Genomic DNA, 14,569 nt, shown 5'->3' on the forward strand with positions numbered 1-14,569 from the left:
AGGGACTGGTTAAGGGCCTGATTCTGCCATGGCAAGCAGTTCTTTCCTGCTTGCCTGTGGTGTAAACCCATAGTAAATAAGAGCAATCATCAGTGATTCAGAGGTGGGTGTGTAATTTTATTCACAGGCAGCGATGTGAAAATTGCAGAGATACTGTGAAAAACTGAAATTAGTGTTTATAAAGGGCATTTTCTCATCTTGCTCTGTTAATCACAGGCGGGACGCTTTAGCTCTTAAGCTGGAGAGAACATTTTTAACACACCATACTTTGACAATCCTTGTGGTTTTTTGATGACTTTGCTGTTGGGTTCCTACGTTGCTCCTGCTCATCTTCATTATCCAATTTATGGGTATAATGGGTGGATAAATCACTAGGGAGGCAAGTGTAGATCTTCCACCATCCAGAAGAGCATTGAGCTCTAGAGGTCTCTTAGTTATGAGCAAACTTTGCTGGATTGTAGCATCCTCAGAGGATGTCCAGCAGCCGAAGGGCAGTAGTTCCTTGCACTGCCTTCAGTGACTGCAGTTGCCAGATTGCAGTCAGATTTAATGCACCGTATTAAAGACCCACGTGTATATCATCTTCAGCCTTAATTTCTTCTTTCTTGCTTTGCTGTGTCTCTTTAAGTCTGGCTGTAAAACTACAGGGTACCACTCCCCAAGAACCCTCCACTTGTGCTTTTAGAGTGGGAACAGCTAAATCATGTCTGGGATTTCATAGAAAATTAGGAAAAATGAAATCACAATCCTTATCAGGTCCTTCAGGTTGGTGTTTATGTGGTGGCCATCTAGCACCACTCACCTGATCATGTTGCAGCTCTAAGTGATCCAACCTACTGCAATGAATATCTTTAGTCAACACTACTTGCATGGGATTTTTTGTTTCTTAGTTATCCACTTTCTCATATTAAGTAAGAGGTTTAAAATTAACTACATGATTTAGAAGGTGTTTTCTGTGGTACTTGTGCCTTTAGGGCAATGTGGGTTGCTTGGAAGGTGCCTCCTAGAATTGCTGGTGTGATTTGCTTGCTCTCGAATTGAGTGAATCTAGGATGCAGAACTGGGGGAGATGGAGGCAAGGACATCTTCTGCTGGGCCACCAGAAAAGATGAGCAGTGTTTGACTGAAGAGTTTCATGTGGCTGTTTTGTCCCACTAGAGATGCTCTGTGATAAGGGTCAAAGCAGCACCTGCGTTGACCTTCATGCAGCATTGACTACACAGCAGGGAAGAGCCAAACACCTTAAAATGTGTTGCAAAAAGCATGAGACCCCCTCCAAACAATCAGGATAAACATCAGAAAAAACCCTCATTGCCTCCAAACTCCAGCTTTTTAGCAAGGCTGAAGGCAGAAGGGTGAAGGGGCTTGCAAAAGCAGCACCAGTCTGGATGGCTCAGCTGAAAAAGGCCAACTAGGGACCAAAAAATGCTGGTTTAGCAGTATGGGACACACTGGACACATCTCTGGGTCACACATGGCCTCATCTCCTGAACTCTGACATGGGCACATGTCACGGACCAGCTTGGGCAGGGCTGCACCTTCCCCTCCCAATGTTATGACAAACCTGCCTTTCCCGGATCCCTCAGCACCGGTCGGCACCCTGCACACTGCCACCTCCTCCCTCCCTGCTGCCAGGAGTTAATTATGAACCTAATGAGAAATGGCACGCGCTGTTAATCGCCACAAGTTTCTTCTCTCTCATGCACTTATGAACGAGCACAGTGATGTTTGCTGCTGGCAGGACGACAGCAATCCAGCCTCTCTAACAACCTGATGTGGCAGGTGGAAACAGATGTCTTATTTCCAGTGTTTATTTATTTATTATTTATTTGTGAAGATTTCACCCTCGCTTCTCTCTGATGATGCTGAAGCTCTCTTGATTTCATGCTTCACCACAGATGGATTTTTCCTGGAAGAGCCCAAGCAGGAAAGGAAGATGTATGAGGTTGGAAGACCCTTGTCCCTGTGCTCTTCCTCTTCCTAAATGCATGCATTAATCATCATCCTTGAAATAAAGAACAATTGGAAGACCCCAGGAAAGGTGTTCACGTGCAACCCTACAGGCAGGACCCGAGTCCAGATTGTAAAGCTGATTATAAACCACTTATATCTGGAAATTCCACTTGGTCCTGTTGAGGTTGAGCGTAGAGCATGGCGAACATGCCGAGCGGAGCATACTGCAGCTCGTATAAGCATGCAGCAGAGCGCAGCACTGCTGGCGTTTGGGCAGCGGCTCTTCCAGGCTGGGATGCCACCAACACCGCCAGGGACTTTCCTGCATCCAGCACCGCGGCAAGACACGTCCCACCCTCTGCTCCAGACTTTATGGTCCAGCTGAAGGGCTGTGCCCCAGCGGCCCTACTACCACAGCCATGGGCTCTGCCGTGTGCTTTTAGCAACGTGTGCCACCTGTGGGCATCGTGGCAGGGACACACACACGGAGAACAGTGCGGGGTCCCTGCGCTGGCTGGCCCTTGGTGGTCCCAGGCAGTGTGGGCTGAGCTCAGGTCTTCCTGCGCACCCCGCACCGTGCGGTACGGTTGGGGGGGGGGGGGGGGAGGGGGGTGTTGGGGGTGCACGCTCTTGTCCCAGAGGCTCCAGCTTGCAGATGCCGTGCTGGGGCCGGGGAGATGTGCGGCGCTGCCTCAGTTTCCCCGCTCACAACCGCCTGCAACCGGAGCGGGAAGTTCTCTGAAGCCCGCCCCCCCCCGCCCCCCCCAACCACCCGGCTTCCCCGGGGGGTGGGGGTGGGGTGGGGGAGGGTTCAACGGCGAATTGTTGGGGGGGGCACCGCCCCGCGGCTCCGCGCACCGCCCCGCGCACCGTGTTGCACACCGTACTGCACCCCGCCCCGCTCAGCGCACCGCGCTTCGGAGCGCAGCTGGGAGCCCGGCACCGCGCACCGTACCGCACCCCGCGCAGCGCAGCGCCCCGCGCACCGTACCGCACACAGCGCATCGTCCCGCTGCCAGCCGGCACCAGCCCGCTCCGCACCATGGCTCTGCTGCTGCAGCTCCGCACCGTCTCCGGCCTCCGCGGCAAAGCCGACCGCATCGCCAAAGCGGCTTTCCGAGGTAGCGGGGAGGGGGGGGCTGTCGGGGGGGGGTCCCGGGATGGGTTGCTCCCTGCCGCCGCCTCCCCGCCCCCCCCGCCTCGCTTTCCCCTCCACCGGCCGTGCTTAGGTTGGGAAGGGGGGATGCGAGCCCTTAAGGGCTGCCCACCCCTCCTCGACTGGGGCATGAGCACTCCCTCACCAGAGCTGCTCTCCTGGGGTCCCCCTGCCCGCCTGCACCCGGCCTGGGACACTGCAGGTCCCCCATTAACCCCCTGCACCGGGCAGCCCCTGGGCAGGGGGATTCATTCATCCAGGGGCAAGTCCCGGGGTGACAAACTCCCCCCTCCCCCTCCCCGGGAGCAGGACCCAGCCCCAGCCGGAGGTTCCTGCTGTAGGGTCACGGGCTTGGTCATGAAGCTGTGTCCCCAAGAAAGTGTCACTGGCAGGGACAGGAGGAGAACTTGCCTGGTGCGGGAACCTGGCGTGTGCTTGGGTTTCTTCTAAGGATGCTGCAGCCTTGGTTCTTCTGCTTGGATCCACGCCAGCTCCGAAGCAAGCTGCAAAAGGCACAAAAACTCTCCAGCAGTGTGTACCCTCAGCAGCAACCAAACCATTTCCAGGCACCTGGGAGCTTGGGGCAGGCTGGGTGTGAGCCCACGGGATCCATCTTCCCACATGTGGGAGCACACCAGTGTGCAGAGGCAGCTGTGGGATGGTTTGTCGGTGCCAGAAGTGGGGAATAGCTGCAGGAGAGCAGGGGACCAGGTATTTTCATCACCTCCAAGCCAGGGCAGTCAGCACTGTCCGAAGTGGCCCTCCCTGCACTGCCTTAGCGGGTGTAAAGTCATTAAAAAGGTACAATTACCCCTTTACTTTCCTGTCCCTGCCTCCCCGCATCAGCACAGGGGCAGTTAAATAGCATCTCTGGGAACAGGTCGTGCCCCCCTGCTGGCTTGAAGCCTGGAGTGGCCCCAGCCCTAAGCCACCCTAGGCATCCCCCGGCCCCCCCCCCCGCCCAGCAGTGGGGCAAGGGGGTCTGCAGGAGGGCCAAAGGCCACCACGGGTGCTCCCAGTGAGGAGAACCCGTGTTGAGTGTGCCTGGCCCTGAGCCTGGCACCTAATCCTGTTGAACAGGCAGGATCTGTCCCTGCTGTGACACAGAATCACAGAACAGTCTGGGTGGGAAGGGACCTTAAAGGCCATCTAGTCCAACCCCCTGCCACAGGCAGGGCCCCCTCCCACCAGCCCAGGCTGCCCCCAGCCCCGTCCAGCCTGGCCTTGAGCGCTGCCAGGGATGGGGCACCCACAGCTGCTCTGGGCAGCCTGGGCCAGCGCCTCGCCGCCCTCACAGGGAAGAATTTCTGCCTCATCTCTCATCTCCATCTCCCCTCTCTCATGTAAAGCCACTCCCCCGTGTGCCATCGCCACCTGCCCTTGCCCAAAGCCCCTCCCCAGCTTTCTTGCCGGCCCCTTTAGGCACTGGCAGGTGCTCTAAGGTCTCCCCGCAGCCTTCTCCTCCCCAGGCTGAGCCACCCCAGCTCTCCCAGCCTGTCCCCACAGCAGAGACATCTTTGCCTAAGAGCCACTGTGAGACCCTATGGTCCAACCAATGGGCATAGGAATGACACCCACTCAGATGCTCTGAGATCAGCGCTGCACCCACTGTGCTCCTGCTGTGCCCACCTTCTCATGCTCCTGCTAGTTCCTTTGTCAGAGCCCTCACGGGGTGCCAGGACATTTTTCCAGGCCCCCCCATGATCCCATTGCCATTGCCATTCCCCTCCCAGGCATGAGCTGACTTCTGTGTGTTGCAGGATTGCTATTGCTGTCACACCATCCCGGGAGGATGACACTAAACTTCACAGCTGTGTCTCCTTCCCCGGTGCTGAGCCATTAGAAGCTGGTCTCCCATGGACATTTCTTTCCCAGGGGAGAAATTTGGTTTCATCTTCAAGGATGTCTGGGTCAGGATTCAGAATTTTTTTTCCTGGTATCTTGCTGCAGTTGATTTCTGTGCAAAGAGGGGGTTTAGTCTCATGCTGTGCTTGTAGCGGTATTACCGATACGTGCAGGCAGGGATGCCTCTTCCCCTGCTCATGCTGGGCAGGCGCAGAGCTCAGGACTGGGACACCTGATGCTGCTGCCTTCTGCAAGCTTGGGCCTAGAGGAGAGGCTCCTGGTGACCAGACCCAGCAGGGCTGGATCCTGAGGTCATGGGTAGCAATGTCCTGCTGCTAAAAGGGTGGTGGAGGTGGGTCAGGAAGCGATCCCATGTGTGGTAGGGCCAGTGAAGGCAGCAGGCAGGAGGGCCAGGACCAACCCATCCCTCAGATGGAATGGTGGGTAGAGAGGGGTTGGGGCTCATTCCCTGTTCATGCCACTCACTTTGTGTCCAAAACTGCAGAAAACTTGCCTGTATGTGGAACAGCAGTTTAGTGTCTTATGTAATCATTTAGCTCCAAAGCCTCTCTACATCTTACTCAAATTCCTTGCCCCAAAAGGGGAACAAGCAGAGGCAGCTCCATGTCTGCCCTGTGGACAGAGAAGTCCAGGGGCAGATCCCCTGGATACCTCTTTGAGGTGTAGCAGCATCATTTTGGGTTGTGGAAGAGCAGCGAGCCTGGGGTGCTGGCTAATGTGAGATGTGAGTCTGGGACAGGACCTTGCATGGGGGACAGGACCTCGTTCTGGGTGAGGGGACTGCAATTACCACACTGTGAGGATACATAAGCAGTATGATCCTTATGGAAAGGTGATCTTTCTGACACACCATGGATTTCAACAGTTGTATTAATAGTGAGCTAGGAGTTCTTGCATGTTCTCGGTCTTTTCTTGGCATGCTTGGTGGTGCGTGTGAGGATTGGTTTATGCCAGATTGCTGATTGCTTTGGATGAAGCAGGCCTGGGTTCTGCTGGTGCCTGAGTCAGGTCTCAGCGCAGCACAGGTGGGTCTCAGTGCTGGGTTTCAGCAGGTGACACTCAACTCTGAGGATGTACTGCACTGCCTTCTGCATGAAGGCTTTCCTGCCTCCAGGGTGCTTAGGACATGGCTATGATGCTGTTGCGCTGGTGGGTCCATAAGTACACCTGGAGCTGGGAACAGGGTCTGCTCCCCACCTGGTCCCACGCTGGAGGTGGCCATGAAGCATCCCAGCACTGTGGGCACTTGGCGTGTGGATGGGGCAAAGCTTCTCCAGTGTTTAATGGATCTGTGGCTCAGGCAATGCTTTGCTGTCCCCTTGGCCCATGAGACTTTGGGAATGGTGGGCAGCAGAGTCATGGTGTGGCAAGTTCAGTGCTGCTATGAAGTTGCATTATTTGTCCTGTTGACTGCCTCATCCTCTCTGGCTGACTCTTTAACCACCTGGCTGCATTTTTGTTGTTTGATTAAAATGATGCTGTGCCATTGCTGCCCTGATCCCCACCCAGGCTAGCCACAGCTCTTCACTCCAACCGGGGCCCATCCAAACTGCCCTAGAACTGCCCAGCCCTGGGCTAACCCCTGCCATGGGATGGGATGGGATGGGATGGGATGGAGACAGGCACATTGGCCTAGAGCCTAGTCCCAGGCTTGGTAGAGCATCCAGCTGTGGACAGTTGGGTTGTGGTACCAAAGTCTGCAGAGGGAAGAGTCTCCTGCCTTTTTCCAGTGACTCTAGAAGAGCTTTAGACCCCTTTAGCGTGGAGTGAGGTGTCCTCCACCAGCCTCACATCCTTCAGTGCTCTTCACAGCAACTCAAAGGTTGAGTGTTGTGCTGATACTTCTCAGCACCCTGGCCTTCCTGGAGCTACTGAGCACCACAGAGAGGGATGCTTTTTGCTAGTCAAGCTGCTATCCAGCCTTCTCCCTCTCCTCACCTGTTGGCAGCACAGCTTGGGGGGTTCAGGCAGAGCTCCCCGAGTGTGTGTTTGCTCATTCAGCCAAAAGCATCTATTATTGAGTGAAAAGAAGTTAAAAAGAATTCAACCCAACTGTGACAGGCTGCCATGTGTGTTTCTGCAGGTGGGCAGTGCTCCGAAACATTGCTCAACTTCAGCTCAGGTGGGAGATTAATAAATCACAACCTTGATAAAAGCGTTCCTGAGAATGGGCTGAGACTGACAGCCGTGTGGGATGACTATGGAATAACGCTGCTCCTCTTCTCTCAGGGATCCCTGCACTCCCAGCAGCCCCCATGAGCCATAGCTGCACTATTTGCATTTTGCAAAGAGGAGAAACTGAGGCACAAACAGGAGCTCCCAGTTCTGGACCGCTGGGAGCAGCCAGGGGGAGGTGCCAGGTTATCCAGCTCCTCTTCTGGAAGTGGAGGGGAGAAGTAGGCTCTGTCCCAGCACTGTAGCCAAAATCCACTCCCACCCCTAAGTATCAGGGAGTTGTCTCCCACTGTGGCATTGGATTGCATGTGTATGTGTGTGTTAATCAACAGGATCCCTCGCAATCAACAGGATCCCTCACCTTTATGACCCTCCCAGGAGGAGGCAGATTTGGGGCTGGTTTTGGACTTCAGGGACTCTAGGGCACCCATCATTCCACAGCAGCCGCTCTGTGCATCCTGACCAGGGCTCCAAAGCCCCCGATCAGTTGCTGTTGCTCTCAACCTCTTTGCTCTGCAGGTGCAACTCAGCTAGGGGTGACTTAGGGGGTTTTCTGCAAATACTTGCTCTTCAGGCTGGCTGCAGGGGAAAAGCAGAAAAATGATGATTTTTCTGCAGCGTGCCCATTTTGGGGGTGTCTGCTGCTGTCCCCTAGCAGGGTCTGAGCTCCTACAGGGTCACTTGCCCACAGCACTTTTAGCATTCTTAGACCAGCCTAATTGCATTTGTGAAGGAGGGGGCCTGTGCCCTGGTGCAATTAGAACACTTGTCAGCTAATTGATCACAGATGGGGTTATAAAGAGCTTCTTGGCGAGGCTTTGTCTCTGGATTAGTGTGTGTAAATGAGGGAGATCATTCATGGATACTCCTGGAGCACCACTGGGAAGATGGATAATGATACTGCTGTAATGAAAGAAACATCACCGTAATGCTCACTGGATTGGGAGGGGACAGGGCAGAGGGGTCCCACCGTGTCGGCTTCTCTTAAGTCTTGCTCTTAGGAGAAATATTTCGGGTTGCAGATTGTCTCCTTTGGAGTGTCTTTCAGATCCTGCTTCCTCCGTGCATTCGCTCACAGCTGATTCACCCTCTGACCTGTGCACGTCTCCTCAGTAGTTTGCTCCCATACCTACATGAGGGTGCTCAGCAGCTGCCCCTTGAGCTCACACCAAAGCTGAGATGCTGGCTGTGCCTTTGGCATGTGGTGTCTGTCCCATCACCCAGGAGGCTGTGTGGTCCTAGAATTATCGAATCACACAATGATTTGGGTTGGAAAGGACCTTTAAAGGCCATTTAGTCCCAGACCCTTGCCATAGGCAGGGACACCTTCCACCAGCCCAGGTTGCTCCCAGCCCCATCCAACCTGGCCTTGAATGTTTCCAGGGATGGGGCATCCATAGCTTCTCTGGGCAACTTATGCCAGTGCCTTGCTGCCCTCAGTATAAAAAAAATATTTCTTATATCTAGTCTGAATCCCCCCTCTTTTAATTTAAAACCATTCCCCCTTGTCCCATCGCTACTAAAATGACCACCACCATCTCTCTCATAAGCCCCCTTTAAGTACTGAATGGTCACAATAAGGTCTCCCCGGAGCTTTCTCTTCCCCAGGCTGGGCCACCCCAGCTCTCCCAGCCTGTCCCCACACCAGAGCTGCTCCAGCCTCTGAGTATCTCTGTGGCCCTCCTCCTGCTGGCTCCATCCCAGTGGAGTCATGGTCTTATTTCCCACCGAGGCTCCCCTACCTTGGGTGAGGAGGGGCTGGGCTGCATCCCACTGCACCCTACATCCCACCCCACGGAAAGCAAGGAGGGAGCCATCACTGTGTCCCTTGGCACTGGGAGGCAGGTAGCGTGCATGGGGCGAGGGTGGGCAGCCATCCCATAGCCCATGAAGCTCATGGGTCTCCTCCACCCTCACTTGAAGTTGCCTGGCATGAGATAAATACAGTGCTCTGCCTATATCCCCAAGAAACTCATGCATCCGTGGGTGCCATGATTCATGGCAGGGAACTGGGAGAGTGGTTTGCGATACAGGATGCACCTTTCGGGTTTGCCTTACCCAGGTCAGCTGCTGCAGGCAGCAGAAAGTCTGACAAAATGATTTTCTGGCCTTCCTTGTGTAAGAACTAAATTAGAAAGGGATGGAGCGTTCCCTGCCAAGGGCTGTGTCATCAGGGTACCTCAGTCTTTGGTAAAATAAAGTAAAAGTTGACCTGGCAGCAGCAAGGGACCCTGGCATCCATGTACCCTGACCTCAGGTTGTCTGTGCAGTGCTGGTCCCAAACCAGACTGACACACAGAGAGAGATGTTTTAAATTACCCAGGAGATAGTTACTTTTCTGGGAAGGGAAAGCCTCAATATGATTCAGTGATTAAATATTAGCATTTTTGTAATTTTTCCTCCTGCAGTGTTATGAACTGGATATTAACTAAAAATATTGATTCCAGGGAGTGTGGGTGGGTGAGGTTATCCCTCAGAGAACAGCTGAAAGCATGGGGCAACCTAGGAGCCGGGATCCTTGGGAAAACCTGATTATTTCAATAACTAATGCACATGCTTGGCTGCTCTCTGGGCTTTCCCTCTGCAGCTGCTCCTCCTCTTACCCAGTCCCTGCTCCCAGCTGACCAGAGGCTTTTGAGGCTCCCCTGCCTGCACAGGCAGAGTAGTCTGAGCATCTCATCCTGCCCGGATCCCTGCCCCGAGGCAGTGGCTGGCATAGCTGGGGCAGTGGCAGTGCAAGGATGTTGCCATCAGGGTGGTTGGACTCCAACGTGAAGATCCTCTGCTCTGTGCAGGAGCTGGGGTGGCTTTCTTGGGGTAGTCGGTCCTAAATCTTACCCTTAGGGTTCCTGCATGCCTCTGGGGTGTGTAGACTGGCATACCAATACCCCTAAGCCTGAGGAGCCCTGGTTCAACTGATCTAAAAGCCGCTGCTGAAACAGCCGCAGTCCGTATCCCCCTGCTCTGTTTCATCTGCTCTGCAATAGACGGAGCACGACTTCAATATGCCAATTAAGCGCACTCCAGAAAATCCTTCTTAATTAGCTATTAAGCAGGTTAATGTGGTGTTTAGTGCCGGTATGGAGGAGCTGAAGCTGGATTCACCCGCTTGCCTGAGTGTTCTCACACCTTCGCAGATGCCTTTTCCCCACCCCAGGCAATGCCCACAGGCTGTGCTGCACCGAGGCCACCTCTGCAGACTCCGACTCTACGGTCTCGCTGCTGCCGGTGCTGTGCAGCCCCTACTCATCCCTGCTACCCCAGCTGCCTCACTCCTCACTGCAACCAACCTGCTTCTCCTCTTCCCTCTCCAGGTCTCTCATTCTACACCCGAGTGATTGAAAACTGTGAGGACGAGGCCAGGTTTGATGAGGTAAGAGATGTGTTTTCCTCCTGGTCTGCCTCGCACATCTGGTCTGCTTGCTGTGTCTCCCTGTCCAGATGAATGTCCCCATTCCCCAATTTGAGTGTGTTGGCATCTTTGTTGTCTGCTCCAGGGTTTCTCCTGGCAGGTACTAAACGGGTCTCTTGTCTGTGTCCTGGCTGGAGCTGAGGACATAGGGTGTCCCACGAGGTGGGAACAGCCCTACAGTCTTTCCCTGGGGTGTGATTAATTAAAAAAATAATAAAAATCCACGTTGTTGGCACTGAAGTGTCAGGAAAAAATGCTTGTCCCCACTGGGCAAATCCTTCTGGGCTCTTGGCTCTCAGTTTTCTTGCCTCGGGGGAAAACTTTTTTCACGTCCCCAGTGCCTCAGTTGTTGATGCTCAGCCTGCCAGCCTCCCGCACCCACCTGCATCCCTCCGCTCACGCTGGTAGCAGCCCCACTGATCTGCTTTGGGTGCCGGTTGGGTGCTGTGCCAGCCTTCAGCGCTCAGCTTTGGGCTTGGAAAGGGAGAGAGTAGGAATTGAAACCCGAGTTCTGGGTGGTTTTAAAATACAGCCTTTTCTTAAGCAGTTACCAATGAAATATTCTGAGATGATTGAAATAAGGTCACCCACACAAGCAGGGAATAGAGGTGCTGCTAAGAAGTCACATTCAAAATGGAAATACATTTTCAAAAGAGAATGGATGCTTCCTCTGATTGCTTTGTGTTTCTTGTAGAAGATAACCAGTTCCCAGGGGTGGAAGAATACAAGGGCTTACGAAGAATATTAGGATCTTTAGACTGTTTATTGCTTTATATAGCTTTTTCCACCTTTAGGAAATAAGGTTTCATCCTGGTTCTAGGCATGGGGTAAGTTTGTGGGGTGATTTTCCCCATGGTGTTGCCAGCTTGTGCAGCCAGAAGCATACCCAGATCCACCTTGCTCCTCGGCAGCCCTGGCACACATTAGACCTTGCTCCTGGTTTTAGGGGAGAGCTTAAACTCAGGCTGCCCTAAACTGCCAGGGAGGCTTAAGGGGCAGGGTAAGCCCAGGGCAGGGACAGGGTGGGATCTGCCCCTGATAGCTCCAGGGCTGCACGGGATGGGTGCAGCACAGAGAAGGTGGCTAGAGATGTAGCTCCAACCACATTCCTACAAAGCTGAGGTAGCCAGGGGAAGCTGCTGATGTTAACGGTATGCAGATTTCTATAGATCTGCACACAGCAATTTGTTAATATAATCACTGATTTGAATAACAACCACGGAGGTGCACATTGGCAGAGCTGCTTGCATCTCAAAACCCTTTGTGATTTGAATAAGGAGATCCTTCTCTGCTGAGGCTGTAGGGCTGGAGGCTCCACTTGCTTTCTCAGGCTTAGTGGGATGCCAGACACTGGCTGCTCTGAGTGCTTGGTGCTGCGCGGTGATCTTGGAGCATCCCAGCCAAGCTTGGAGCCCACTGCAGTCCCAGGCAGTGTGAAGGAGAGGATGGGCATTGGTGCATATCAGGAGGACGAGGACTATAAAGCTTAACAGACAGCAGGTATAAGAGCCTTAAGCCACAGGTGTATATATCAGCATGCACCATATTTTCTTCTAGTGCTTCTTACTGCATCTGGGTGGATGAGCCTCAGGCTGTCCCCATCTCTCTGTTTAGATCATGATTATTGCAATTCCTGCTGTGAGAGCCTGGTAGTATCTACAAAGTGAACTGCAGCAGGGTGAGGCAAGTTGATCTGGAGCAACCTTGTGTGTCCGGACCAATCTTTGGGCCCCTCTCATCTCCTTGTGCTGGGTGATAGGTGATGCAAATGCAGCAGCTAGGCTGTACAGCCCCCTGCTCACCCACACTGCAAATACCCTGATTTTCCTCATCAGCACTTGGCTCCAGCCAGAGGAAACTCCAGCATGAATCAGAGGTTACTCTGCACTGGGGACCAAGATCAGCATGGAGCCCTGGCAGAGATGACATGAGGGTGTGCAATTGCTGGCTACTCCGGGGCTTGGGACCTCCCAAACATGAGTGGTTTTAAAGTTAAACATATTCCTAAGTCTTTCCTGTGCCAGTAGAAGAGGGCTCACGCCCTGAACAACTGCCCCACCAGCCAGGCTTTGATCCTCTGGGTCAAGCGAGGTCTTCACAGCATCTAACAGATGAGCTGAGATGTGCGTAGCCGCTCCACAAGGCGTTCAGTTACCTAAATGTGTACTAATGCCAGGTGAGACACAGCTCCTGCTGTAGCACCGTGACCTGACACTATCCCAACTGGCCCAAACCACAACAGTTTGATGTGTTCTAGTGGCATGCAGTGAACAATGCACAGAAAACACAGGAAGCACAGCAGGGGACTGCTGGTGAGATCTGCCTTGCTACAGTTTGGAGGGGAAGGCAAGCCTACATTTCTGGCTTCACCTTTCCAGCTTTGCTGGGGGCGTGCTGAGAATTCAGCCACGTTGGCAAGATTTGCCTGTGGGCCATGCCTCCTGTACGGGTGGGAATGGGGAGGCTGCTGCTTGCCCTTTTCTGTAAGAGCAGTACTGCTGGCACACACTGGGAGGCTGAATGCCAGTCCCTGCCCCTCCACAGCTGGAGGGAGCTGCCTTTAGGAGGAACAGGCTGGGTCCTCGCATAGGTGCATGCTGCTCGTTGTGTAGGGCAGAGCACAAGCCACACCAAAAGATGGCAGAGATGCAGTCCTTTTCCCTCTTCCTCTATTAAATCTCTTGTTATCTCTTGCTGCTCTCTACAGCTGCCTGGGAGGGGGCTGCAGCCAGGGGGGTCCATCTCTGCTCCCAGGACACAAGCGATAGGACAAGAAGAAATGGCTTCAAGTTGCACCAGGGCAGGTTTAGGTTGGAGATTGGGAAACATTTCTTCACCGAAAGGGTGTCCAGCACTGGGACGGGCTGCCCAGGCAGGTGGTGGAGTCACCATCTCTGGAGGTGTTCAAAAAATGTGTAGATGTGGCACTCAGGGCCATGGGTTAGTGGTGGGCTTGGCAGTGCTGGGTTAATGGTTGGACCTGATGATCTTAAAGGTCTTTTCCAACTAAGCGATGCTATGATTCTATGACTCCCTGGTGCAATGGCCATGGACAAGAAACCTGCTCTGAGTTCAGGAGTGTGTCTTGTGCTGCCTGGAGTAATTAGCTGATGGGGCTATCCAGGAAAGCAGGTGTTTCCCATTGAGAGTACACACAAGGCAAGACATCATGCCATTGATGACAAGCCCAGTTTGAAAATTTTACTGAATAAATTTTTATTATTGCATCACTGCAGCACTCAATGCTTCCCCAGCTGTTCCCCCTGTATGGGGCTATCCCACAGGCAGAGTTTGCAGGGAGGTGATGTGTCCACGTGGTCTGTCATGCTTGTGATACCCAAAATTGATCTGTCTTCTTGATGAGCCCTGATGGCTGGAGCAGTATCACGGGGTCTGCTCAGGGGCACTGCAAGTGTGGGACAGTCAAGGATGAGCAGGATGGTCTGCCTGCCCTCCCTCTGCAGAAGCAGTTTTATTCCCTCTTCAGCTCCCTAGTTCTTCAGTTTTGCAATGAATTCAGTACCAGTGGGGTGAGAGGTGGGGTGTTACTCCATGCTACTCGCCTGTTACCTGTGTGCCCTCCCAGTGCTCAGGTGGCTCTTTGCACTGATCATTTATGAACGAGAAGCTTCAGAAATTACCTTGTTACCTTCTACTTTTCCCTGAAATGGGGTAAAATGGTGACCTTGTGTCTGAGGAGTGACTTGGTTGGGGGGATGCCTCATCCCCCATGTGGGGAAGGCTTTGGAAGCTGAGCTGGCTGATCTCTCATTTCTGTGAGGGCAGACAAATTGGGGTGAGGATGAAGAAGATGCTCCCTGCCTCATCTCAGAGCTGAGGACAAACAGAAAATTCACATTAGGTTCATGTAAAGCCAAAGTTCATTTTGACAGCACTAATGAGGGCATTGGCTTTCCCTGCCACCGCTTAACATTCATGAGGGCCCGCTACCAGGCTGAATTTGGGCTGCACCAGTAGTTTCCATTTGTTTGGTTTCACTCTATTTC

General features: G+C 53.4%; 1 protein-coding gene across 13 annotated transcripts in view; it reads left to right on the top strand.

Annotated features, from left to right (window-relative positions):
* Nucleotides 1-2,597: 2,597 nt before the first annotated feature.
* Nucleotides 2,598-14,569, top strand: part of OTOF (otoferlin) — a 115,989-nt gene continuing 104,017 nt past the window's right edge. For 7 of the 13 annotated variants that reach the window (XM_055712993.1, XM_055712995.1, XM_055712994.1 and 4 more), the window contains exons 1-2: nucleotides 2,598-3,074; nucleotides 10,465-10,523. In XM_055712993.1, coding sequence (XP_055568968.1) covers nucleotides 2,996-3,074; nucleotides 10,465-10,523 — 138 coding nt within the window. In that variant the 5' untranslated portion in view covers nucleotides 2,598-2,995. The remainder of the gene's footprint in view (nucleotides 3,075-10,464; nucleotides 10,524-14,569) is intronic. The other 6 variants (XM_055713003.1, XM_055713004.1, XM_055712999.1 and 3 more) reach the window with 5 other exon arrangements.

Source organism: Falco cherrug, chromosome 6 (assembly GCF_023634085.1).
Source record: "Falco cherrug isolate bFalChe1 chromosome 6, bFalChe1.pri, whole genome shotgun sequence".
Lineage (NCBI taxonomy): Eukaryota > Metazoa > Chordata > Aves > Falconiformes > Falconidae > Falco > Falco cherrug.